We start from the raw sequence: 24,806 nt of genomic DNA, 5'->3' as shown, positions 1-24,806 counted from the left end.
TATATTAATAATAACGAGGCATGGAACGCAGAGGTGAGTGCTGTAACTAGTGTCCACAAGTCTTTGACCTAGGTCGCAACAGATCCTTGACCAGTGGCGGAAGAAGGCGCAGCTCTACCGCAGTAACGTAGTGTTGTTTCCACTGGGTGACGATTTCCGTTACGACCGCTCCAACGAGTGGGACAACCAGTACCAGAACTACGAGATGATCATAGACTATATTAATAATAACGAGGCATGGAACGCAGAGGTCAGTGCTGTTTTGCTCACTGTTAGGTACTATAGTTAATAGGTAAATAAATTATTAGGTACACAAATTGACTAAGTCCCATAAGCTCAATAAGGCTTGTGTTGTAGGTACTTAGACAACCATATATTGTACCCAACCGTTGCCATGGAGGTTTTAGGATTATACTGAGCAACTTTTACTATGGGACCAACACCGAAATAGCGAAAATAAAAATTACTCTCCCATAGAGCCAAATCTTTTTTTCGCGATTTCGGTGTTATTTTTATTTATTTTATGTAAAGTTTGTATTCTCGCTTTGTAGATACAATTCGGAACTCTCCAAGACTATTTCAAGGCTTTGCACGAAGAGATGAAGTTGTCGGACTTCCCCGTACTCTCTGGGGATTTCTTCACGTATGCGGATAGGAATGAGCACTACTGGAGCGGGTACTACACGTCGAGGCCCTTCTATAAGAACATGGACCGCGTCTTGTTAGCTTACGTTAGGTAAATAAGAGTGGTTAGCTGAGCTTTACATATTTTTGCTAATCATAGTGATTATGAAACTGTTTATGGTCAGCGAAACGTGTCATCTTAGTGGTTATAGAACTGAGAAAATGCAATAATTTTGTAAATTATCGGTTATATACAAGCTATAATAGTGGGTTATATTAGCTTAGACTCGTGTTCATTGCATATAATGTAAAAATATACTTCAATTTTAGGGTTTGAAAAACACTGAAATATATATTTATGGTTTCACAGGGCAGCTGACATAATCACGTCTCAGGCGATATCATCAAACTCAGTCACTTATATAATGTCGCTGAGTTTAAAAGACAAGGTAATCCTAATGGCTGTGCACACCGGCTGCGTGTGCATAGACGTGCACGTGCGCGTTGTAATATACAGATTCTTATGAGAGACGGCACACCGGCCGTATAACTTGCGTGATGTATGCGTACAAGGCTCAAACATTATGGCACGCGCACTTGCACGTCTACCACACTCAACCGGTGTGCTCTGGCCTTTAACCTGATTCCAAATAGAATTTAAAGTCGTTCCACGCTAAGTTTACTTACCAAGTGCTACATCAAGAATGTCACTCATTGGGTTTTGTGATACCGTAAAATGGGGTGAGTAGGGGCAAAACTGACATTCAAACCTCGATAACATTTTATTTTTACATATGCAAACTGAATGGTGTATATAATAAGTGTTCCGGACGTTTGTATTTTAGTTTTTATTTTATTATGGGTAGTTCCATTTCATAACTTTGACGATAAACAGGAAATCCCACCTCACCCCGTAGTCCCTCGTAATTGGGGTGAGATGGGATTTCATACAAAGGCGATTTTGGAAGATTGTTGGATCGATTTTTTTTTATTATGAGTATTACTATAGCTCCATTTTAAATTGGAATACATTATTTTTGTAGCAGTAACTTTAAAATCCCATCTCACCCCCCTTTCATCCCTTCTCTGCCCATTCATAACCCAACTCTCCCCGCGATCCCTACTCACCCCATTTTACGGTACGTATGCATTCTCACTGCCAAGTTGGACCAAACTTAGCATTGGAGTTGTAATCTTTCGCCCGTGTACTAAACAAGTCGATATGTAACCAAAAAAATTATTTAAATAGTGACTTTACGGTCTCTGCTTGAGAGTTGAAATTATAATAACATTAACAGTTGAAAGGGTATAGCCGGGTAAGCATGGCCAAACTGCCCTTAGCGAAAAAAACAATTTCCTTTTACAGGATTATTAACCTATATATAAGTAGTGCTTTCACCAAATATTAAGCCTCAAATGCTTCAGATTTAAAAAAAAAATGCAAAAAAAGAAAAATCATTTTTATTTTATTACAGCCAAAGTACTAATCCGATTTCTTTGTAATTTGTGTATGTTGTATATATAATTAAGGTCGGTTTCTGAAAAAAATTATATTGAGTTATCTCTTAAAATAATAGTAAAAAATTGAAATGAAAATTTTCAGAAAAATAAAAAAAATACGTGCGAGATAGCGACAGTTATCAAATTTACATATTTTATGTAGAATTTAATAATGTTAAACATATATTTTTTTCAAAAATTAAAATCGGGATTAACAGTGTGAAAAACTCGAATTTGTAACATCCCATAATACTCTCTCTTCATACAAGCAAAGCTAAGTAGTTATAAACGAATGAAGTATATTGTGAACGCAGTCTTTACGAATTTGAATTTAGAATGTGACGTATTTTATATTTTATTCATCAAAGGAACAGACATTTTTCAATCGTTAACGCTCTGTATAAAATTCGTGCCTATTTTCCTGTTACCGCGCTTTTTTAGGGTTCCGTAGCCAAATGGCAAAAAACGGAACCCTTATAGATTCGTCATGTCTGTCTATCTGTCTGTCTGTCCGTCCGTATGTCACCGTCACTTTTCTCCGAAACTATAAGAACTATACTGTTGAAACTTGGTAAGTAGATGTATTCTGTGAACCGCATTAAGATTTTCACACAAAAATAGAAAAAAAAAACAATAAATTTTTGGGGTTCCCCATACTTAGAACTGAAACTCAAAAATTTTTTTTTTCATCAAACCCATACGTGTGGGGTATCTATGGATAGGTCTTCAAAAATGATATTGAGGTTTCTAATATCATTTTTTTCTAAACTGAATAGTTTCCGCGAGAGACACTTCCAAAGTGGTAAAATGTGTGTCCCCCCCCCCCCCCCGTAACTTCTAAAATAACAGAATGATAAAACTTAAAAAAATATATGATGTACATTACCATGTAAACTTCCACCGAAAATTGGTTTGAACGAGATCTAGACGATCTAGTAAGTAGTTTTTTTTTTAATACGTCATAAATCGCCTAAATACGGAACCCTTCATGGGCGAGTCCGGCTCGCACTTGGCCGCTTTTTTTTAAATCTCTGAATGCCGTTCGCCCTAGCCGCATACAGCCACGGAGTTTAAGGTCCGCGCTCAGCAAAATAAGTTGCGTTCTAAATTCAAATTGCGTTGGAAATATAACTTTCTAGTATAACGTACAAGTTATTTTGTATGAAGAGAAGGTATGATGGGATGTTACAAATTCGAGTTTTTAACACTGTTAATCCCGATTTTTATTTTTGAATAAAAAATATGTTAAACATTATTAAATTCTACATGAAATATGTAAATTTGATAACTGTCGCTATATCGCATGTATTTTTTTTATCTTTCTGAAAATTTTCATCTCAATTTTTTACTATTATTTTAAGAGATAATTCAATATTATTTTTTTCAGAAAGCGACCTTAATTGTATATACAACATACCCAAATTACAAATAAATCGGATTAGTACTTTGGCTGTAATAAAATAAAAATGATTTTTCTTTTTTTGCATTTTTTTTTTAAATCTGAAGCATTTGAGGCTTAATATTTGGTGAAAGCACTACTTATATATAGGTTAATAATCCTGTAAAAGGAAATTGTTTTTTTCGCTAAGGGCAGTTTGGCCATGCTTACCCGGCTATACCCTTTGTCAATGTCCCAGGTGGAGGCTGCGCGTCGTGCGCTGGCGCTGTTCCAGCACCACGACGGAGTAACTGGAACCTCGAGGGATGAAGTGCGCGCTGATTATGCCGCCAAGTAAGTTACCAGCACCACAGAATAAATAATAGTACTAGGTACAGAAGACTCACTCTCTAACAAAACGCGTCTGTTACGATTAGCACAGATATGGCCGCTAGGTGGCGACAGCGCCACGCGCGGCTTATAGCTAGTCACCAAAATTGGTGTGGAACGGATGTACTTACCTGTAGCAAAGCGACGAAATCGCGAAGTGAGACACGCCTGCTAGCACCCATAGCACATGATTGGCGCGACAGCATCACGCGGCGAGATAGACTACCCATCTTGTTCTATGTTAATAAAAGAGGGATGGCTAGTCTATCTCGCCGCGAGATACTGTCGCGCCAATCATGTGCTAAAAGATCCTACTGATTGCGCCATATAGCTTTGGTTCAAGAGTGATTCGAAAGTTCAGCTTGTTTTTTTTAAGCTGATTAATTATTAAACTGTTTATGCGACAACGGTTTCACTCACTTGAATTTGGACCTGGCCTTGGCTGGCTGGCTTTGGCCTGAAGATGGACCCCCGAAGGGCCCGAAACATGTCGCCAATAGCGACTAAAAATTCAAGTGAGTGAAACCGTTGTCGTATAAACAGTTTAAAATATGTCTCACGAAAGTTTAAACTTATTAATAACTTATTAATATCGATGATTAATTATTATCAATAATTGGTGACAACATTCAGTCACATTGATCTTTAAATCCTCAAATTTTTAGGGTCTAAATGTGTCAATGAAAAAACGATTTTGAAGATTGTAATTTAGAATTGAATTTTGACTGATTGGGTTTTAAAACTTTTAAACCTCAATGGCGTTTCGTAACATTCGTATATTCCACATTTTATTCATTTCAATAATAGGTTTTCACAAAAACTCACCATCTTTTTTTTCCAGAATGCTCACAGCCATCAAATACAGCCAGTCCGCCATCCAACAAGCGGCCTACTTCCTACTCAAACAGCCCGATATCCTCGACCAAACTCAAGAAGACGTGTTCTTCGATGTGGACGACATCTGGCGGCAAAAGGACGAGATTCCGTCCAGGATCACTATGACCTTGGACCCGCTGTCGTCTTCGAGACGGGTGCTGCTGTATAACTCGCTGACGTTTAGACGACAGCAGATATTGACTCTGTTTGTTTCTACGCCGCATGTTGAGGTAAGATATTGTTTTATCTACTTCCTAAATCAGCCTGATATATTCGACCAAACACAAGACGTTTTCTTCGATTTGGACGACATCTGGCGGCAAAAGGACGAGATTCCATCCAGGATCACTATGACCTTGGACCCGCTGTCGTCTTCGAGGCGGGTGCTGCTCTATAACTCGCTGACGTTTAGACGACAGCAGATATTGACTCTGTTTGTTTCTACGCCGCATGTTGAGGTAAGATATTGTTTTATCTACTTCCTAAAGCTTTGGATTCCTCCGAATATGACGGCCGCTATATAGCGTTGAATGACGTCACTAGAACGTTGTCTATGTAAACAAGATGGCGCGGTCTCCTAGACGGCGTTACATTACGTTGATTGTCAACGTAACGTAAGATGACGGCCGTCATGACGGTGTCGATAGTTTCGTGAACGTTTTATTAGATAGCGGTGACTCCATTTTGAATAAATGACACGAGATTTGAATAAATGATTCCGTACTACGATTATTTTCCTCTTCTGATGATATTTCATCCTCCAAGTAAATTATAGACGATCAAGCAAATCTTGTCAGTAGGAAAAGGCGCGAAATTCAAATGTTCTATGGGACGTTATCCCTTCGCGACTACATTTTTCAAATTTGCCGCTTTGACTTTGGTGGCTGACGGTGTGTTATGACGCCGTGGTACTTTCCACATGTCGTCACCGTAAAGACGGCCGTCTTTTGCGGCCGCTATATGACGGCCGTCATATTACGGCACCGTTTTCGGAGGAATCCAAAGCTTAACTCGGCCTGACATATTCGACCAAAGACAAGACGTGTTCTTCGATGTGGACGACATCTGGCAGCAAAAGGACGAGATTCCATCCAGGATCACTGTGACCTTGGACCCGCTGTCGTCTTCGAGGCGGGTGCTGCTGTATAACTCGCTGACGTTTAGACGACAGCAGATATTTACTCTGTTCGTCTCGACGCCGCATGTTGAGGTGAATTTTGTATCTTTTTTTATACTACTTTAATTTATTCGACTAGGTTTGTTTGTATTTTTTATGTTATGATAAGTTCTTTATTTATTTTTAACAAGCTTTCATTAGGTCGACCTGTCTGTAACTAACTACGTAATGGAATCTTGCAAGTTAAATTTGATCAACTTCCCGGTTTCCGATTGAGCTGAAATTTTGCATACACATGTAAGTCGGGTGACAATGCAATATTATGGTACCATCGAGCTGATCTGATGATGGAGACAGGAGGTGGCCATAGGAACTCTGTGATGAAACAACGCAACCTAATTGTGTTAGGGGTTTTTAGAATTGTCTCGATGAGTGCTGTCTGTCGTAAGAAAAGTACAGTCAGCGATAAAAGCTTGTACCAAAAATGAAATTTTTGCCAAAAACTTATTAAATTTAACTTTTATGTGTTGTGTAGGAATATGGACAGTTGTGTTGATTGATTGAGGTACGTTATCGTTACCAAAATAACAATTTAATTCCTCCAATTGTTCCATTCGATCAGTCATTTTATTACAAAATTGGGATAAAAGCAGGATGATTGGGTAATAAATTGGCTAATCCACCTATCATTTTAGTATTTTGGATATGAAAACACGGATCAGCATAAGATTTTATTTTGTAAGTGCCTTCAATTGAGCTGCTTGTAAAAAAACAGATTTGATATGTTTCTCACTGCACCCACCTTGACATTTTCTGTTGGACTGTGAGAATGCCATGAGGCATTAAGTCAGCCATTTTTAACTTTGCCGTACCAATAAAGTTTAAAATAAATAAACACGTTACGGAGTTAATTTAGATTAGATTAGTTAAAGATGCGTTGACAAGGAAAACACTAATAAAAATCCGTATTAATCGCAGGTATTCGATCCGGAAGGGAAACCAATAATGGCACAAGTGTCACCAGTAGTATCGGGCGAGAAGCGGCTGGCATTCGCCGCGAACAAGTTCCAACTGTCCTTCCCTGCTACTGTGGAACCTTTAGCCATTACTACCTACACCGTGTCGCTACGGGACACCACTAGTATTAACAAGTAAGTGTATTAGGGTGGTATTCCACCTGTCCGATTTCAGTGTCCAATGTGCATTGCGTCTCACTCTCTCATTAACACATTCAGTGCCGAAAACGATACTATCGGGTATTTTATGATTTCGTTCCCAGGCCGGACGACCCGATAGTCGGGATCGTGGCACTACAGCTTTATATGACGAAATTGTTGTGGTCTGGCGCGGATGTCTTGTTCGGCTGGGTGGTAATGAATGTGTTAAGCAAAATATGAGACGCATATACACATTGGACCAAGATATTGGACAGATGGAATACCATCCTCAGACAAACGACTAAGGCGCGTAAATTAGTGTAAAATAATCTGGCCCGCAAAGATAGTCGAAGTAGATGATACCAAATCGTGCCATATTTTTGGTTGTCAATTTTTTAAGATATACCGGCATGATTAGTCGGTACAGTAAGCTGCAGAGACAATTGACCCCTCCTACATAGAAACTTTCAGGGGGGTCAGTTATCTGCAGCTTATTGTACTTTGATACAAGTAATCCTAAACTCATCATCTTAAAGTTTTGTCTGACTATCCAAGCCGTGTTCGACCCTAAAAATATGTAATACCTAGTTTTGCTTAGGTACCCTAGTTTTGCTGACGATGTCGCTATAATTACAATACACTTAGATAATGTTTTTAAAACCATATATCAACTTCAACATGGTAATTATAATTCCCAGATACACAGCCTTCTCGCGCGTGCGCGTGTATAACGCGGACTACTGGAACATCGACCTGCCAAAGATATTCGCCATCGACCAACCCACCGCGCGTCTCAGCGAAGACGTCGCGCTCCAGGCAGGCAACGGGACGAGAGTGGTCTCCAACATGAATGGACTGATTAAGGCGTTAGTGACGCCTAATGGGGAAACTGTGCCTGTCCATATGGACTTTGTACAGTAAGTTATATACTAGTTATACACACGAATATTAAACCCACCGCGCCTCTGTGAGGATGACGCATTCCAAGCAGGCAACGGGACGAGAGTTGTTTCCAACATGAATGGACTGATTAAGGCGTTAGTGACGCCTAATGGGGAAACTGTGCCTGTCCATATGGACTTTGTACAGTAAGTTATATTCTAGAATGTTATACACACGAACAATAAACCCAACGCGCCTCTGTGAGCGATCGCGTTCCAAGCAGGCAACGAGACGAGAGTGGTTTCCAACATGAATGGACTGATTAAGGCGTTAGTGACGCCTAATGGGGAAACTGTGCCTGTCCATATGGACTTTGTACAGTAAGTTATATTCTAGAATGTTATACGAACAATAAACCCAACGCGCCTCTGTGAGCGATCGCGTTCCAAGCAGGCAACGGGACGAGAGTGGTTTCCAACATGAATGGACTGATTAAGGCGTTAGTGACGCCTAATGGGGAAACTGTGCCTGTCCATATGGACTTTGTACAGTAAGTTATATACTAGTTATACACACGAACATTAAACCCACCGCGCCTCTGTGAGGATGTCGCGCTCCAGGCAGGCAACGGGACGAGAGTGGTTTCCAACATGAATGGACTGATTAAGGCGTTAGTGACGCCTAATGGGGAAACGTTGCCTGTTCATATGGACTTTGTACAGTAAGTTATATTCTAGAATGTTATACGAACAATAAACCCAACGCGCCTCTGTGAGCGATCGCGTTCCAAGCAGGCAACGGGACGAGAGTGGTTTCCAACATGAATGGACTGATTAAGGCGTTAGTGACGCCTAATGGGGAAACGTTGCCTGTCCATATGGACTTTGTACAGTAAGTTATATTCTAGAATATTATACACACGAACATTAAACCCACCGCGCTTCTGTGAGCGATCGCGTTCCAGGCAGGCAACGGGACGAGAGTGGTTTCCAACATGAATGGACTGATTAAGGCGTTAGTGACGCCTAATGGGGAAACGTTGCCTGTTCATATGGACTTTGTACAGTAAGTTATATTCTAGAATGTTATACGAACAATAAACCCAACGCGCCTCTGTGAGCGATCGCGTTCCAAGCAGGCAACGGGACGAGAGTGGTTTCCAACATGAATGGACTGATTAAGGCGTTAGTGACGCCTAATGGGGAAACGTTGCCTGTCCATATGGACTTTGTACAGTAAGTTATATTCTAGAATGTTATACGAACAATAAACCCAACGCGCCTCTGTGAGCGATCGCGTTCCAAGCAGGCAACGAGACGAGAGTGGTTTCCAACATGAATGGACTGATAAAGGCGTTAGTGACGCCTAATGGGGAAACTGTGCCTGTCCATATGGACTTTGTACAGTAAGTTATATTCTAGAATATTATACACACGAACATTAAACCCACCGCGCCTCTGTGAGCGATCGCGTTCCAAGCAGGCAACGGGACGAGAGTGGTTTCCAACATGAATGGACTGATAAAGGCGTTAGTGACGCCTAATGGGGAAACGATGCCTGTCCATATGGACTTTGTACAGTAAGTAAAAACTACAAAACCATTTACACAAAATACCCACTCTAGCTACCTATAGGCTCAGCAACGTCGCGTTTCCAGCGGGCAATGTGAACTATCCGCCAAAATAAACCAATTAGTCAAAGCTTAGTGGGGAGACCATGAATGAATATTTAGTGTTCCGTACAAAACTTTGTTCACGGAACACTTATGGGAACACTTCGGTCTTGCAAATCGGTTATTTTACAGTCGATTTAGATAGGTTGAAAAAATACAAAAATCCTCTTCTTACAGATACGACTCCATGCAAGCACCAGACAATAACAGCGGAGCCTATCTCTTCATCCCGTCCAAGCCAGGGACCGTGTTCCGTACGGACGCTTTCCCCGAACTGGTCATTACTGAAGGACCATTCAAAGCCACGCTTTACACCGGCCTAAATGGACCTAATTCTGCTGAGATCGTGTTGGCAGTAAGTTCAATACTAACCTGACTCCACGCAGGCGTCAATACAACACAATACAAATCCTTTTTATTGCACAACCTCAATAAAACATTTACAGAGAGACACACATAATACACGAAGACAGGTGTAACAACAGGTGGTCTTATCTCTTCCAAACAACCTTTAGGTAGTGGAGAAATTATAATATTGTAAAAGACCAAATAACATCATAAAAGGAACATCTATTGGGATTTTTCTGCGTTTTATAAGCAGTTTTGGAGAATTAAGACCCTTTAACATAAAAAACGCCCAAAAAAAGCTAGCTTTGTCTTATGCCTAAAATCTTCACAAAATTTGCGTTTGTAAGTGACAAATATAAATATGCCTAGAACGTCATAATATATCTGCCGAATAAAAGTATAATACAAGCCCTACTGCCAATTCATATCGCTGTCTTTGTACAGTCGACGTCAAAGTTATGTTTACACTTTTGCACCTTATTCCTTTGTAATAAGGCGAAAAATGTAAACATATTAATATACATATAATATTTATTTGTCACCAGATCTCCGTGTTCGACAACCCATCGCTACCGCAGACTGAAGTGGAGATCTCCAACACGTTCCTGATCGACCCGCAGGTGAACGACCTCGAGCTGGCCATGCGATTCTCGACCGCCATCAAGAACAAGGACACCTTCTATACGGACCTTAATGGCATGCAGGTTTGTGTTGACAATCTGTCAATTATCTAATCAAATTGTGCAATGCTTACAACTCTTTGAAGTGTTCCGGATCATTGTTTGTCCTTGTGTTTGTAAAGTCCCCAGTAAATCCCTCGGGATAATTATATTTGCAGGAGCACAAGAAAACACAGCCGTTAGGAATCTTCATATATTGCAAGAATGACCTTATTTCTACCCGCGCTGTCATACGTTTCTTAAAGTGTAATTATCTACCTACATTACATCCCTCCACGCTTAATTACAATAACAACCCCAACCGAAGTACTTATTATTTAAAACCTAAGCTAACCTTAAACCTAGTATTTATATTTAGGAGGATTGTCTACACGACATTGTCTCACATGACGCTCAGGGCGAGTCTGGGGCGGTACAGGTGCGTTGGGCGGCGATGCGAGTGCCTTAGCAGGGCTCGGCTGAGAATCTTCGCGGTCGGCATCATGCCATGTCTCATCTTCTCCCTCCTCTTCGAGCTCGCCATTACCTACGCCCTCAACCAACTCTTCGGACCTCACCACTGGTTCCTGTGTAGTTTGAACCGAATCTTCCTTTGGCCCTACAAGCGAACTTAACCTACTCGTCCTCCGTCTCAACTGATCGATATGCCTGTGCACTTCCTTACCATCCTTATCAATAACCTTATAATTAGTCCTCCCTAATTCCTTTGAAACCGTACCCGGAACCCACTTCTCACCTTGTAAGTATTGCCTGTACCACACGGTGTCTCCCGCCTGCACCCTCCGTTGCGTCCCTCCCGCCGCCTCCGTTTGCTTTTTCTGTGCGGCTAAAACCTTAGCTCCCCTATCTGGCTTTAAAGCGTCTAATCTAGTGCGAAGCCTACGATTCATTAGTAGCATAGAAGGAGTTTCTCCCGTCGAGGAATGTTCTGTGTTACGGTAATGCAACAAATAAGTATTTAGAGATTCTAAAACAGGTTTTTGTTCCGATATAGCTTTTTTTATCACTCGCTTCATAGTTTTGACCGCATTCTCACAGGCCCCATTGGATGCGGGATGGTAGGGGGCTGTGAATATGTGCTCAATAAAGTTACGACTAGTATGTTCTTTAAATTCCTTACTGGTAAACGGTGGGCCATTGTCTGTGACTAACTGTTTAGGCAACCCGTACCTACTCCACAACTCAGTAAGTATATTTATTGTAAAGCTAGCGGCCGTACTGGGCACTTGAAATACCTCAATCCATTTCGACATGGCGTCTAGCACGACGAGATACATTTTACCGTTAACAGGTCCCAGGTAATCTAAATGCAGCCTCGCCCAGGGCCTTGCGGGCCAGGGCCAGGCGCTCGGCGCGTGGCGCGGCGGCTGGTCCGCGTGCGCCGCGCACACCGCGCACGCCCGGCACGCCGCCTCCACGGCCTCGTCTACCCCGGGCCACCAAACGTAACTACGGGCCATCGCTTTAGATTTCACGATACCCATATGGGGTTCGTGAATTATTTCTAATACCCTAGCCCTACAGCTCTCCGGTATCACTACTCTATGACCCCACATTAGGCAGCCCAGCTCTTCGTAAAGCTCTTGTTTCCTATTGAAATATGGCCTTAAGTTTTCTATGTCGCATTCTGGCGGCCAACCGTCCCTAACGTACGATAAAACCCTACTAAGCATGGCGTCCTTAGCGGTTTTTAATTTTACTACATTGTAATCTAGCAGTAAAGCCTCTTGAGCAAAATGTAAATATGTCTGCTCCGGAATAGTAGCCTCCTCCGACCGCCCCGCCTCCGGCAACCGCGACAAGCCGTCCGCGCAATTATCTGTAGTTTTGACGTATTCTATCTCGTAATCGTACGCGGACAAAATAACGGCCCACCTCTGTATCCTACTAGCCGTCATTTGAGGAATGTCTTTATGTTGGCCAAATATCGAAACCAAAGGTTTATGATCGGTGCGTAATAAAAATTTGCGACCGTACAAATACTGATGAAATTTCTTTAACGCGAATATTATTGCTAACCCTTCGCGATGAATCTGCGAATAATTTTTTTCCGCATCACTAAGTGACCTCGACGCAAACGCAACTGCACGCTCGCGCCCCCTATCGTCGGTTTGTGAAAGTACTGCCCCGACGCCCCTAGGGCTCCCGTCACAAGTGAGCACCAGCGGGAGGTCTGGATCGTAATGGGCCAGTACCTCCGCGCTCGTCAGCAATTTCTTTACTTCCTGGAAAGACCACTCACACTCCCCGTCCCAGTTCCAGATTACATTTTTCCGTAGTAAGTTATACAATGGTGCTAATATGAAACTAATATTTTTGATGAACTTCGCAAAGAAATTGACCATCCCTAGGAAAGAGCGTAACTCGGTCACATTTTGTGGAGCAGCCATTTTCAGAATAGAATTTATTTTTGACTTATCTGCCCTTATCCCGTCTTTGGAGACCACGTACCCCAGATAAGTAACCTCTTGAGTTAAGAAAACGCATTTACTTTTCTTTAACTTTAACCCGTTGTCTAACAAACGTTGTAGAACCAATTCGAGAGAGTGAATATGCTCCGCCTCTGTCTTACCCCCTATTATCACGTCGTCCAAAAATACCTGAACGTTTGGAATGCCCTTTAATAAACCTGTCATTATTCTTTGGAAAATACCTACACTTGATGCCAGTCCATAAACTAAACGATTATACCTGAAGAGGCCTCGATGAGTATTTATTACGGTGTACATCTTAGACTCGTCTAGCTCCACCTGGTTGTATGCTTGCGATAAGTCAATCTTACTAAAATATTTATTACCGTTTAAACCTACTAACACATCGTCAATTTTAGGCAAAGGATAACGATCGATCAGTAAGACGGGGTTCAAAGTAGATTTATAGTCCGCACATAATCTAAGAGTGCCATCAGGCTTAGGAATAGGTACCAGTGGCGAGGCCCAGTCGGAGTGATCCACGGGCTCGATGACGCCCGCGCGCAGCATGGCGTCCAGCTCGGCGTCCACCCGCGCGCACAGCGCGTACGGCAGCGGCCGCGCGCGGCGGAACACCGGCGCCGCCCCCTCGCGCACCGCCAGCGTCGCCCTGCCGCCCGTGTACCGACCCAGACCGCCACTGAACAGCTCCTTATGTCTGTCGAGCAAATTCACAATCTTGTCATTTACATGCTTTAATTCCTCTTTTCCCGTTACAAAGTTACAGCTAACTTTAGGAATTGGTATATCCGGAACCTTAATACCTAATTCGGCCAACCATTGCCTCCCTATTAACGAAGTCGTACCGGAATCTATTACAAACAATTGCAAAACTTTCGTTATATTTCCGTATCTGACTATAGGTCTAATCATGCCGAATGGTTTAAATTTATAATTATTGATAAATGTGAAAACAGTATTACCCGATTCTAACTTACAATAATTAAAGAGGTCCTCATACATATTTTTACTTATACAGGCAATAGCGGTTCCCGTATCAATCTCCATAGTAACCAGTTTATTATCTATATACACAGAGACACTTACTGGTTTATAGTCGTTCAAGCACAGATGGTTTAATTCTTGCTCGATGTCATACTCATTCCCGCTGATCTCTGCGTCCTCCATCTGTTGCACATTTCCGAAATGCAGGCCACTTCTCTCCGCCCTTGCCCACTCTGGGCAAACCCGGCGTAAATGCCCCGTGTGCTGGCACTTGCTGCATACAAAGTTCTTATAGCGACAGCTCCCGTAGGTATGGTTTTGAGCGCCACAGGCCCCACAAGACGAATAGCGCTGTTGCGGGCCGACTGTAGGGCCCCCGCCGGGCCGGTTGGCCCTCCCGAATCCCGCCCGCTGCTGGCTGGCCCATGCCGGGCCCGCTCCGCCACCTCCCCGCTTGCGTAGGCCGCTCCCGCCGGCCGGCGCGAGCGCATGCACCGCGGCCGCCTCCCCGCCGCCGCCGCTCCCGCTCCCGCTGACCTCCGACCCCCGTGACCCCTTCGCCTCCACCGCGGCCGAGTCCCGCTCCGCCGCCTCGAGGGCGGTCGCGACCTTCACCGCTCGCGCATAGGTCACGCCGTCACTCTCCGCAAATAGCCGCTGGCGAATAATGTCACTCCTTATTCCACATACGAACTGATCCCGCATGTTGTCATCCAGTTTATCTTCGAACTTGCAATATCTTGACAATTTTTTTAATTCCGCTACATAACCGGCTATAGTTTCATCCGCGCTCTGTCTCCTTTGTCTAAACCGGAACCGCTCTGCCAACGCCGATGGCGCCGGCTGTAAGTGATCACTCATGCACTTTACCGCCTCGTCAAATGTTAACTTTTCAGGTTCTTTCGGGCTGGCCAAATTCACTAATAGTTCATATGCTTCGTCCCCCATAGACGCGATAAGCACTGGTAACTTCATATCGTCCGCCACTTTATTAACCTTTATGTACATTTTGAGCCGATCCACGTACGACGACCACACCCCGCACTTAACGTCGAACACACTTAACTTTCCGATCGACATATTGAACTCCGCTGTTAATTTTATTGTCCGTCGAGAGATCACTTATTCAATTGACTAGTCGCCACTGTAAAGTCCCCAGTAAATCCCTCGGGATAATTATATTTGCAGGAGCACAAGAAAACACAGCCGTTAGGAATCTTCATATATTGCAAGAATGACCTTATTTCTACCCGCGCTGTCATACGTTTCTTAAAGTGTAATTATCTACCTACATTACAGTGTTGACATATTGTAGTCTTAAGCCGGGTATAGAACTATGCTAGTATCGCTGCTCATTTGATGTAGTGACCAGTCAGTCAACCTATTGAGATAGTGACGGCCATAGTCGCCAAATATACCGTAACACACCTTTGTTACCATAGAAATAAGGGTCTGTTATTCCTATGCATATATTTGGCCGCTTTGGCCGTCACTAAAGTCTATTTTTTTAATCGGTAGACTAAAATGACATTTCATAGTATGAACATCATCTGTCATTTCATACTATGAAATGTCATTTTAGTCTACCGAATAAAAAAATTGACTTTATTCATGTTAACTATACGACATCCTTTTTGGAAATAAGGTAAATAAAAAAACTCATTTGAAATTAATGGCCTACCCAACACTAGTGTGAAGTTGCAATGCTTAAATTAAGTTTTCGATTTAGGCCACAGGGTGGCAGAACTTTTAACGCAACGATCCCAATAAAAAAGTATATACATAGCTAGCTTCGGTTCATTTTTAAAACTTAGCTTTGTTTTTTGGAGTTTTTTTATCTTTGTTGACCACATATTTTTTTTTTATTTCAGATGATTAAACGTCGCTACTTCGAGAAACTGCCCCTCCAAGCTAACTTCTACCCGCTACCAGCTGCCACATACATCGAGGACTCGGACGCGCGCCTGACGCTGCTCACGTCGACGCCGCTCGGCATGGCCGCATTACAACCAGGACAGCTAGAGGTAAATCCTTTTACAGTACACAAGATGTACTGTAAATACTGTACTTTTACAGTACAGTATTTACAGTACATCTTATATACACCAGTAGCATACTGGTGTGCTTAGCACGCGCTAAGCACACCAGTGCGTAAAATAGCACTTTCCGTGCGTATGTTAAAAGTTTAAAGTGCCATATGTACTGTAAAACATTGTACGATACACGTGCGAATAGGTAATTCGCAACTCGTGTCGATTTAAAACACTCTTCGGTCGTGTTTTAATTTATCGCCACTCGTTTCGAATTTCCTCTTTTCCGCACTTGTATCGAAAATAACTATGTTTATACAGTTGCTCAAAAAGTGCTACTTTACGTAGCTGTTTAGCGTTCGCAAAGTTGTTTTTGTGAACTAGTGCTTTTTACTTTTCCAGCTTTTTTAAATTTAATTCTGACTGTGAGCGATACATCCACACCAAAGAGTTTGGATGATCGAGAACTTTATATATATTTTATTTTGCCATTAGACAAAAAACACGACACAACAACAAACAACACCTACAAAACGTACGTTTGTATGTTTGTATTACGTACAAAAAATATTGTTACACGATATAAAGTAAATATGTATTTGTTATATAAATAAGTTATATAATACGATATTTCACTATAAAAACTTTTTTATTATTTGGCCGAATGGAAAACTATCATTGCCACGTTGGCTGTCGTTAACAGGAAAAAATGAAAAAGTAAAACCGGCGCCCGTTTACTGTTTACAGCGCCCGCTATTTTCACTTAAAATTTAGTTGTATCAAAATAATTAACTTAAATTGCAACTGTAAGAGTGTTTTTGTATGAAACGCCTTAATTTGATTAATTTTTGCAATGTAAATGAACGCGGAACGTACTTCGATTAACACGGAAGGGATGCGGCATTCGCACTATTTCCCCTCTGCCTAGGTACAAGATTAACTGATCTAGCGCGGGTAATAAAACTAGTTGCGCTCGGATTTTTAACTAGACCGAGTCCAGACGCGCGAGTGAACACAGCAGCAGAAAAAATGCCTAATTGCTCGGTTATTTGTTGTAAAAAGAGGTCGAGGACATCAAATTTACAAAAAGAAGGTGTTACATTTCACATGTAATATTTTTTTTACATGTCATACGTTTAATTACATTTAAACACAATTATTATATTTTAGTCTCATGTAATTGCTGGATTTATCGATTTTGCTCGCCCAGTACAAATTGCGGATCGGTCGAGCGACAAATCCGACTTCTCATCTCTCAGAATACAATAAAATTCTTCGACGTAAATGTGTTAGTGTGCGTGTTGTCACACTTGTGACTCGTCCGTACGCAAAAAGAGATCGAGGTTTGCAAGATTTGTCTTTGACGTGTGTCATTTTCTATGTATTTGTGTCGTCATTACAGATTGGATTTTGTATGTAAGTGTGTGAGAAGTGCGACTGTGTGCACGTTCCCCGCCGCGAAAAATGGCAGAATGATTTGAATGTCAAGATATCCCTTGGGCCTATCCCTTCCGACGTGTCGGAAGCCCGTGTTGATCGAAGGGAACGTAGTTTTTAGTGCTGAATAATATATTCATACAATATCATTCCAGTTCAAGCGAAAATTCGTAACTGTAAGTGTAATACTCATGTAACCAATATTTGTTTTATTGTGATTTTTTCGCAAATGTATTAAAACACGTCGTTCAATGTACGTGTGAAAGTTTTTTTTACTTGTCCCGTGTCTTTTATTTGCCTACGGCTCATAAAACTCATCTCGGGACTCGTAAATAATAACACACTTGCATTGAAATATACTATATATACCAAGAAGGTGGCAAATATGCGTAAGGTCAGTCTGGATGGTAAGCAGACACTGCTGACCAATGACACTTACAAATGTAGTGCATAATTATTTTCCATCGTATTCGAAACGGAAACGTTCGAATTTGTCATGCTACTTCAGTCAACCCCAGTACTTTTTGTACCGAGACTGACTGAAATAGCAAGACACGTTCGTACGTTTCCGTGAAAATACGATGGAAAACAATAGGGTATTTGACTGTATTTAGAATAAATTATTTTACACTATGCATGAAATAAAGCATCAGAAGATTAATGGAGAAACGTAGACAGCAGTTATTCTTAGACACAATATCTATTTTAAAACCCGTATAAAATTATGAAGAGTAGGTAATTTGATTGTGACGTCGCATGCTAGTGTTTCATATAAATTCCTTAAGATCGGTTTTCCTAGGATAGCGGTGCCGTCATATAGCGGCCGTCTCCATACTAAATAATACGGCTAAATATGGATGTCGTAGTATTTGTATGGAGACGGCCGCTATATGACGGCACCGCTATCGGAGGAAACCAAAGCTTTAGGAGCCAAATCGTTTTGACAGTTCTAAAAAAGAAACTGATTTGACTAGTAGTCAAATACCTTAAGCTTTGGTTTCCTCCGAAAGCGGTGCCGTCATATAGCGACCGTCTCCATACAAATACTACGACATCTATATTTAGCCGTATTATTTAGTATGGAGACGGCCGCTATATGACGGCACCGCTATCCTAGGAAAACCGATATTTATTATGCACTACATCTGTAGTATTCACTGTGTTGATAGGTTAACGGATAAATGAAGGCCCCACACCGCCAACACTGAGCACTCTTGGGATTGACATTACTTTTATTCATTTCTGAGGTTTTATAACTAACTAATTAACTAATATGCCTCAGCGACCCGAGATTTTATTTTATAACCACCTGCTTTATTTTCCTTCAGATCCTAGATATGATAAATATGAAATCACTTAACAGCGTATGTGGTGGGCTTCGGCTGATGACAGTCAGTGTGTAGTATATAGTACAAATCAATGTATTAAACCGAAAAAAACCTGGTTTGTATACAAAGAAAGTGTTTTTTTTTATAGTAACAAGTTAATTTATTTTTTATTTAATTTCATGTGTTAGCTGTGCTCGAGTTTTAGAAGTACTTCAACTAGAAATGTCGAATTGAATTGTAACGAAAGTTACGTCGACCGAAATGTTGGCGCTACTCAGGTTTTTATTATATTCTGTGAATTGTAGTGACAAGTGTAGTTAGTTTCAGTTGTCTGCGGTAAAGTCGATAATTAACTTAGATTGTGCTATATATGATTACGAAAACTTCGCGGATATTCAACTCGTATTTTTAATTTTTACGTGTTTTCCCAGATTTAACAAATAAACGAAAAAAAAAGTAAATATACGATGTTCTAATGTCAAATAGAAACAAACATAAAATTAAATTAGTAGCATTACTAATAGTAATAACTTAGGTTGGTTTTGACTTTTGATTTAGTAGTTTTGATATATGGTATTCCGTGAGTCCCACTCAGTAACCATTTTTTTGGAAAATGATAAGAAGCCGATTTTTGGCCCAACGATAATCCATGGCTTTTTTTATAATATAAGGTAATCAATTACCGCCGCCCATGGACACCCGCAACACCAGAGGTGTTGTAAGTGCGTTGCCGGCCTTTAAGATGGGAGTACGCTCTTTTCTTGAAGGTTTGAAGGTCGTATCGGTCCGGAAATACCGCAGGCGACAGTTCATTCCACAGTTTAGCTGTGCGAGGCAGGAAGTTTCTGGAGAAACGCACAGTTGAGGACTGCCAACCATCTAAGTGGTGAAGATGGCTTGGCTTAAAGAGTTACACCCTGAACTCGACTTCCTACTTCTTTCGGATTGAATTCCGGAAAACGCGCCTGTGTGACGGAACCTGAATGCTTTCGGATTGATATACCTATTATAAAATTGTCTAGGTTATGCAAGACCGCCGTCTGAGCAAAGACGACAACCGGGGAATGAACCAAGGCGTGCTCGACAACGTGCGGACAAGACACACCTTCCGCCTCATATATGAGAAGGCCAACAGCCCTTGCCAGGTGAGTTTGCATTTATGTCTCCTCACAATCTCAAGAATCTGACCTTAGGTTGACAAGACCGACGGCTGAGTAACACACAACTTAAAATCACACCTCAGTTTCAATATACTAGGTCCAAAGTCAAACGAAAACAGTAACGAACTAATATATTTTAACCTTTTGAACGCAAGAACACCTAAAGTCGTCGTTAATAGTCGTGCCCGCTGCGCCCTAGACAACTATAGGTGTTATGGTGGACGCTGTCAAAGTAACCTTCACACTTTCAAATAAGGTTTACATTAGCTCGCTTGCGCCCGGGACCTTGGCGTGACAGTTACGTTTTTGTTTATAACGTAAAATGAGTGCTTATAGTATTTGTAGTATTATTTCTATTAGTCAGAAGTCTTCAGATATTTATGTGCTGCAGCTCCAATATCTTTGAACGTTCCAGCAGTGAAAGTGTTTTGCCTGATATGATGAAATTACGGTTGAAGATAACTAAAAGAAACAACCTGGTTTTCCGAACTCTTGTTTACATCCGTTTTATTATTAAATTGTACAACGGGACTTAATCGCGTATCTAACTTTTAAGATTTACCTCCGACGTTTCGAGGACGGCGTTGTCCCTGTGGTCTCGGAGAAGACTGGCTAAAGTTGACATCAACATCTAACCGCGCGAGTTTTTCGAACTACCCGCACTTGGTCTTGTTTATCAGCCTGAACGTCCCTAGTGCGCAAAACGTTCAAGCTGATAAACAAGTCCAAGTGCGGGTAGTTCGAAAAACTCGCGCGGTTAGAAGATGCTGATGTCAACTTTAGCCAGTCTTCTCCGAGACCACGGGGACAACGCCGTCCTCGAAACGCAGGAGGTAAATCTCAAAAGTTAGATACGCGATTAAGGCTCCGTTAACGATTTTAGAGTCAAAATGTAAAATTGATAGATTTCGTTGTTGAAATTGTACACATTTTGTTGCGTAATATCTAAATAACAAGTATTGGTTTCTTTTAGCACGTCTTCTCATCTTGCCTTTTAATAATGAGGTCTCGAGCGTGCGTCACCGGCAATATATGACGAGAAGGGGCAGTTTTTTAAAATTCATCAAAAATTATAATGGTAAATTATACAAAATGATGTATCAGAACAGTTTCAGGAAATGTTGTAGATTGTTTAAGTATCAAAATTACGTTGAAATTAAGTCGATTTTCACGAAAAAAAATCACTTGTTTTGAAGTAATTTCTGGTAAAAATTGTTTTCGTCTAACTTTCATTTACTCTTGTTCAATATCATATAACAAAAATGTAGTCTATGAAAGTTGGAGTACAGGATATGTGTAATACAAAATTACCATTTTTAGCAGTCCAAACTTTACGAAATTTCCAAATAAGATCGACTAAATCAGTGCTTTGCGCGCGTTTACCTAAACGTCCATCAGAAAAAAAATCATTACTAATTTAGAGAAAAAAAAGGATCTGTACAAGTGCAAGATAAGAAGACGTGCTAATAGATACCAGTACTTGTTATTTCTATTACGTAACAAAAGGTGTACAATTTCATCGACTAAATCTATCAATTTTACATTTTTGCTGCTAAAATCGATACCGGCCTCTTAAGTCCCGTTGTACAATTTAATAATGTGTAAAGTGAAAGTTTAAATCAGTGATCCGTTTTTTAGCAAAAGCATTCCCCTGACCACCCAAGTGGTCAGCTGACCGTGGGCGCGCACGTGTCGTCGCAGACGCTGCTACACCCGCTGGTTTGCATGCAGTACTCGGCGCGGCGCGGCGCGGCGCCGCCCGCCTACAGGCGAGCGCGGGCCAGCGCCGCCGACCTAGTGCTGGCCGAGTTCAGTGCGCATGTCTCCGCCAAGGTATACTCCGTAGATTTCCTTTTGTATTTCTATAAGTAGACTGTGGCTAGAGTGTAATATTTGTAGAAAAAAGCGGCCAAGTGCGAGTCGGACTCGCGCACGGAGGGTTCCGCACCATCAACAAAAAATAGAGCAAAACAAGGAAAAAAACGATCACCCATCCAAGTACTGACCCCGCCCGACGTTGCTTAACTTCGGTCAAAAATCACGTTTGTTGTATGGGAGCCCCACTTAAATCTTTATTTTATTCTGTTTTTAGTATTTGTTGTTATAGCGGCAACAGAAATACATCATCTGTAAAAATTTCAACTGTCTAGCTATCACGGTTCATGAGATACAGCCTGGTGACAGACGGACGGACGGACGGACGGACGGACAGCAGAGTCTTAGTAATAGGGTCCCGTTTTTACCCTTTGGGTACGGAACCCTAAAAACGCCGAGAATAAAACGACTTGTCATTTTATCAGCACCCCAACTAACGCGGCTTACTGTCCGCCACGTTACTAGCAGATAGTACGGATATTTATGTTTTTGGCTAATCGAAATTGCACAATAACACTGAACGAGATAGAAACTAAAGAAAAATCCGTAAGAGTATCAAACCCAGAGACAGATTCTCGCTTACACCAGTTGCTATACTCGTATTAACTTATTGTCATGTTATGTTACAACATACTGTCAAATGACGTCAATTATCAATACGAAATGCAAATCTGTACTTTAACTCCTTTGTTGATAACACGCTTCACGTTTCATTAGCCAAAGCTAATGTTAAGCAGTCATTCTAGCCTATATAAGAATAAGAATAATATAAAAAAAAAACCATTAAACGATGCTTGTTTTATACGTATAAAATAGTCTTAATTTAATTTAATATAGTCGTTAATGTTGTATCTTCCTTCTGTGTAACTTTTATTTTATGTTACTATCCGTTCACTGTATGTTATTTGATGTCTTTTTTTGATGTGTTTTTCCTCCGTGATTCTTTTCACTTGATGGTCTCATCGGAAGACCAGCGCTGGAAGCCACCAGCAACATGCTGAGATGAGGCCATTTCGTGGCACTTTAATCTTATTTTGTGTTTTCTTTCATATTATGTATTGTCTGTGCTTACGAATAAATGATATTCTATTCTATTCTATTAACAATTATCAATGTTCTGTGGCCCCACACTAGGCTATGCCTGTGACGTGGTAGCCGGATTCGTAATTCGTAAGTTAAAGGTGAAGTAAAAACTAATCTAATACGTAATGTAATAGTTAGAGAAATTAAGTAATATGCACACACAACTCCACTATGCCTTCCTGTACAATGTCACAATCATAGTATGAACATTACTAGTTTAAATTGAATATTTTCAGAAAAAAGACGGGAACACAGTCCACGGCATGGGTATGACCTTCCAGAGGGTATACCTGGACAAGTGCTACGGGAACCAGGAGATCTACAAATGGTACCCGACCAGCGAAGGCATCGTAAGTTTTATTCGTTATGCTCTGGTTTCCTAGGATAGCGTTGCCGTCATATAGCGGCCGTCTCCATACAAATACTACGACATCCATATTTAGCCGTGTTATTTAGTATAGAGACGGCCGCTATATGACGGCACCGCTATCCTAGGAAAACCGATCTTTACTGTACAGGTCGATTCACAAGAGCTGGCAAGAATGGAATGAATGAGTGAATGAAAATATCTATGTGTGTATCACATTAACGAATAAAATGGTGGCTCTGACTGTATAGCGATACAGGTGTCACTCATACAATGAAAGATTCGTTCGTTCCATTCGTGCCAGCTTTCGTGAATCGACCACGATACATGTTTCTTATGATGGTTCTATAATACTGCTTGCTAGAAATGTTGAATTTCGGTTTTGTCTCATGTGATAAGTTCCTTTTTTCGCAAGCGACCTAGAAAATAGTGGAACGTAATTAGAGATAAAACCACATTATGTTTATTGAATTTACTTTATTTTTGTTGTAATTTACTTTAATTTGTAGTTCAATAAATATTTTGACTCCTTATATTCAATATTCAAAACATATTTCTCTCCACGTGTGGCTTTGTATACTACTTCTCAGTATACATTAATTCCAAATTTCAATATTCTAAGCTAGAGACCCTGGCTACGCTCGAGATTCTGTAATCTTTCACTATGCTCTGGATCCAATACGCCTCAACCAAATATTTCACTTTGCTTTCTCATATTATAACGTAATCTCGTGCCTACTTCGCGTGTTTAATTTTCCAGATCCAACTATCAGACATGGTAGACGCCGCACCGGAACAAATCTTCGACAGTTCCCTAACGTTCACCCGCATACGGAGCCCCGTGCCCGACGGGGCGCTCACGCTCTGCCCCATGGAAATACGGTCCGTCTTCATCAACAAGACTTTGAAACACGGCTGAACTGAAGTCTAGACAGAAAACGCGCGAAAAGTGAGGACGGTTGGTTAGGAGGAATATTAAGCCTTAATGGGGTTGGCAACTGTCAAAGGTTTGCATAGATGGCGCCGTCATAGCTTGCCCCTTTTTCTATGAGATTTGGCTTAAAGAGTTGGAAAAAGGGCATAAATATCCATTTAAAAATTACACAATTCTAGGGATTGACAGGGTAAGCTATGATAGCGCCATCTGCTAAATACATCGACCGGCCAAACCCCATTAAGTTCCTATATTAGGACAGAGCACACCGGCTGTGTCAGACATGCACGTGAGCGTGCGCTGAGGAGCGTTTTTTTTTTTAAAGTTGTCTCCTACACTTTTTTTCAAATTTGGGATTTTCTATGTTATTTCTACTCAGAATCACGAGCTCTTTCTATCCTAATAGGAGAAAAAAAGTCCCAAAATTTCCATACATTTTTCAATCTTTCCATTCCGCGACCGCCATACAAAGTCTATGAAAAATGGCAACGGAATGGAAATAAAAACCTTAGGACACTTTTAGGATATTAGGATAGAAAGAGCTCGTGATTC

General features: G+C 41.2%; 1 protein-coding gene across 1 annotated transcript in view; it reads left to right on the top strand.

Moving 5' to 3' along the window:
- LOC134655838 (alpha-mannosidase 2) overlaps window positions 1–24,295 on the top strand; it is a 33,864-nt gene extending 9,569 nt beyond the window's left edge. The window contains exons 10-22 of the mRNA XM_063511329.1: window positions 552–736; window positions 995–1,073; window positions 3,762–3,856; window positions 4,734–4,998; window positions 6,864–7,036; window positions 7,741–7,959; window positions 9,774–9,951; window positions 10,490–10,648; window positions 15,912–16,064; window positions 19,858–19,980; window positions 21,634–21,828; window positions 23,190–23,303; window positions 24,081–24,295. Of these exons, the coding sequence (XP_063367399.1) occupies window positions 552–736; window positions 995–1,073; window positions 3,762–3,856; window positions 4,734–4,998; window positions 6,864–7,036; window positions 7,741–7,959; window positions 9,774–9,951; window positions 10,490–10,648; window positions 15,912–16,064; window positions 19,858–19,980; window positions 21,634–21,828; window positions 23,190–23,303; window positions 24,081–24,239 (2,097 nt within the window). The 3' untranslated portion in view covers window positions 24,240–24,295. The remainder of the gene's footprint in view (window positions 1–551; window positions 737–994; window positions 1,074–3,761; window positions 3,857–4,733; window positions 4,999–6,863; window positions 7,037–7,740; window positions 7,960–9,773; window positions 9,952–10,489; window positions 10,649–15,911; window positions 16,065–19,857; window positions 19,981–21,633; window positions 21,829–23,189; window positions 23,304–24,080) is intronic.
- Window positions 24,296–24,806: the final 511 nt, after the last annotated feature.

The sequence above is a fragment of the Cydia amplana genome, chromosome 17 (assembly GCF_948474715.1).
Source record: "Cydia amplana chromosome 17, ilCydAmpl1.1, whole genome shotgun sequence".
In the NCBI taxonomy this organism is placed as follows: domain Eukaryota; kingdom Metazoa; phylum Arthropoda; class Insecta; order Lepidoptera; family Tortricidae; genus Cydia; species Cydia amplana.
This window is presented reverse-complemented; position numbering and strand designations above follow the sequence as displayed.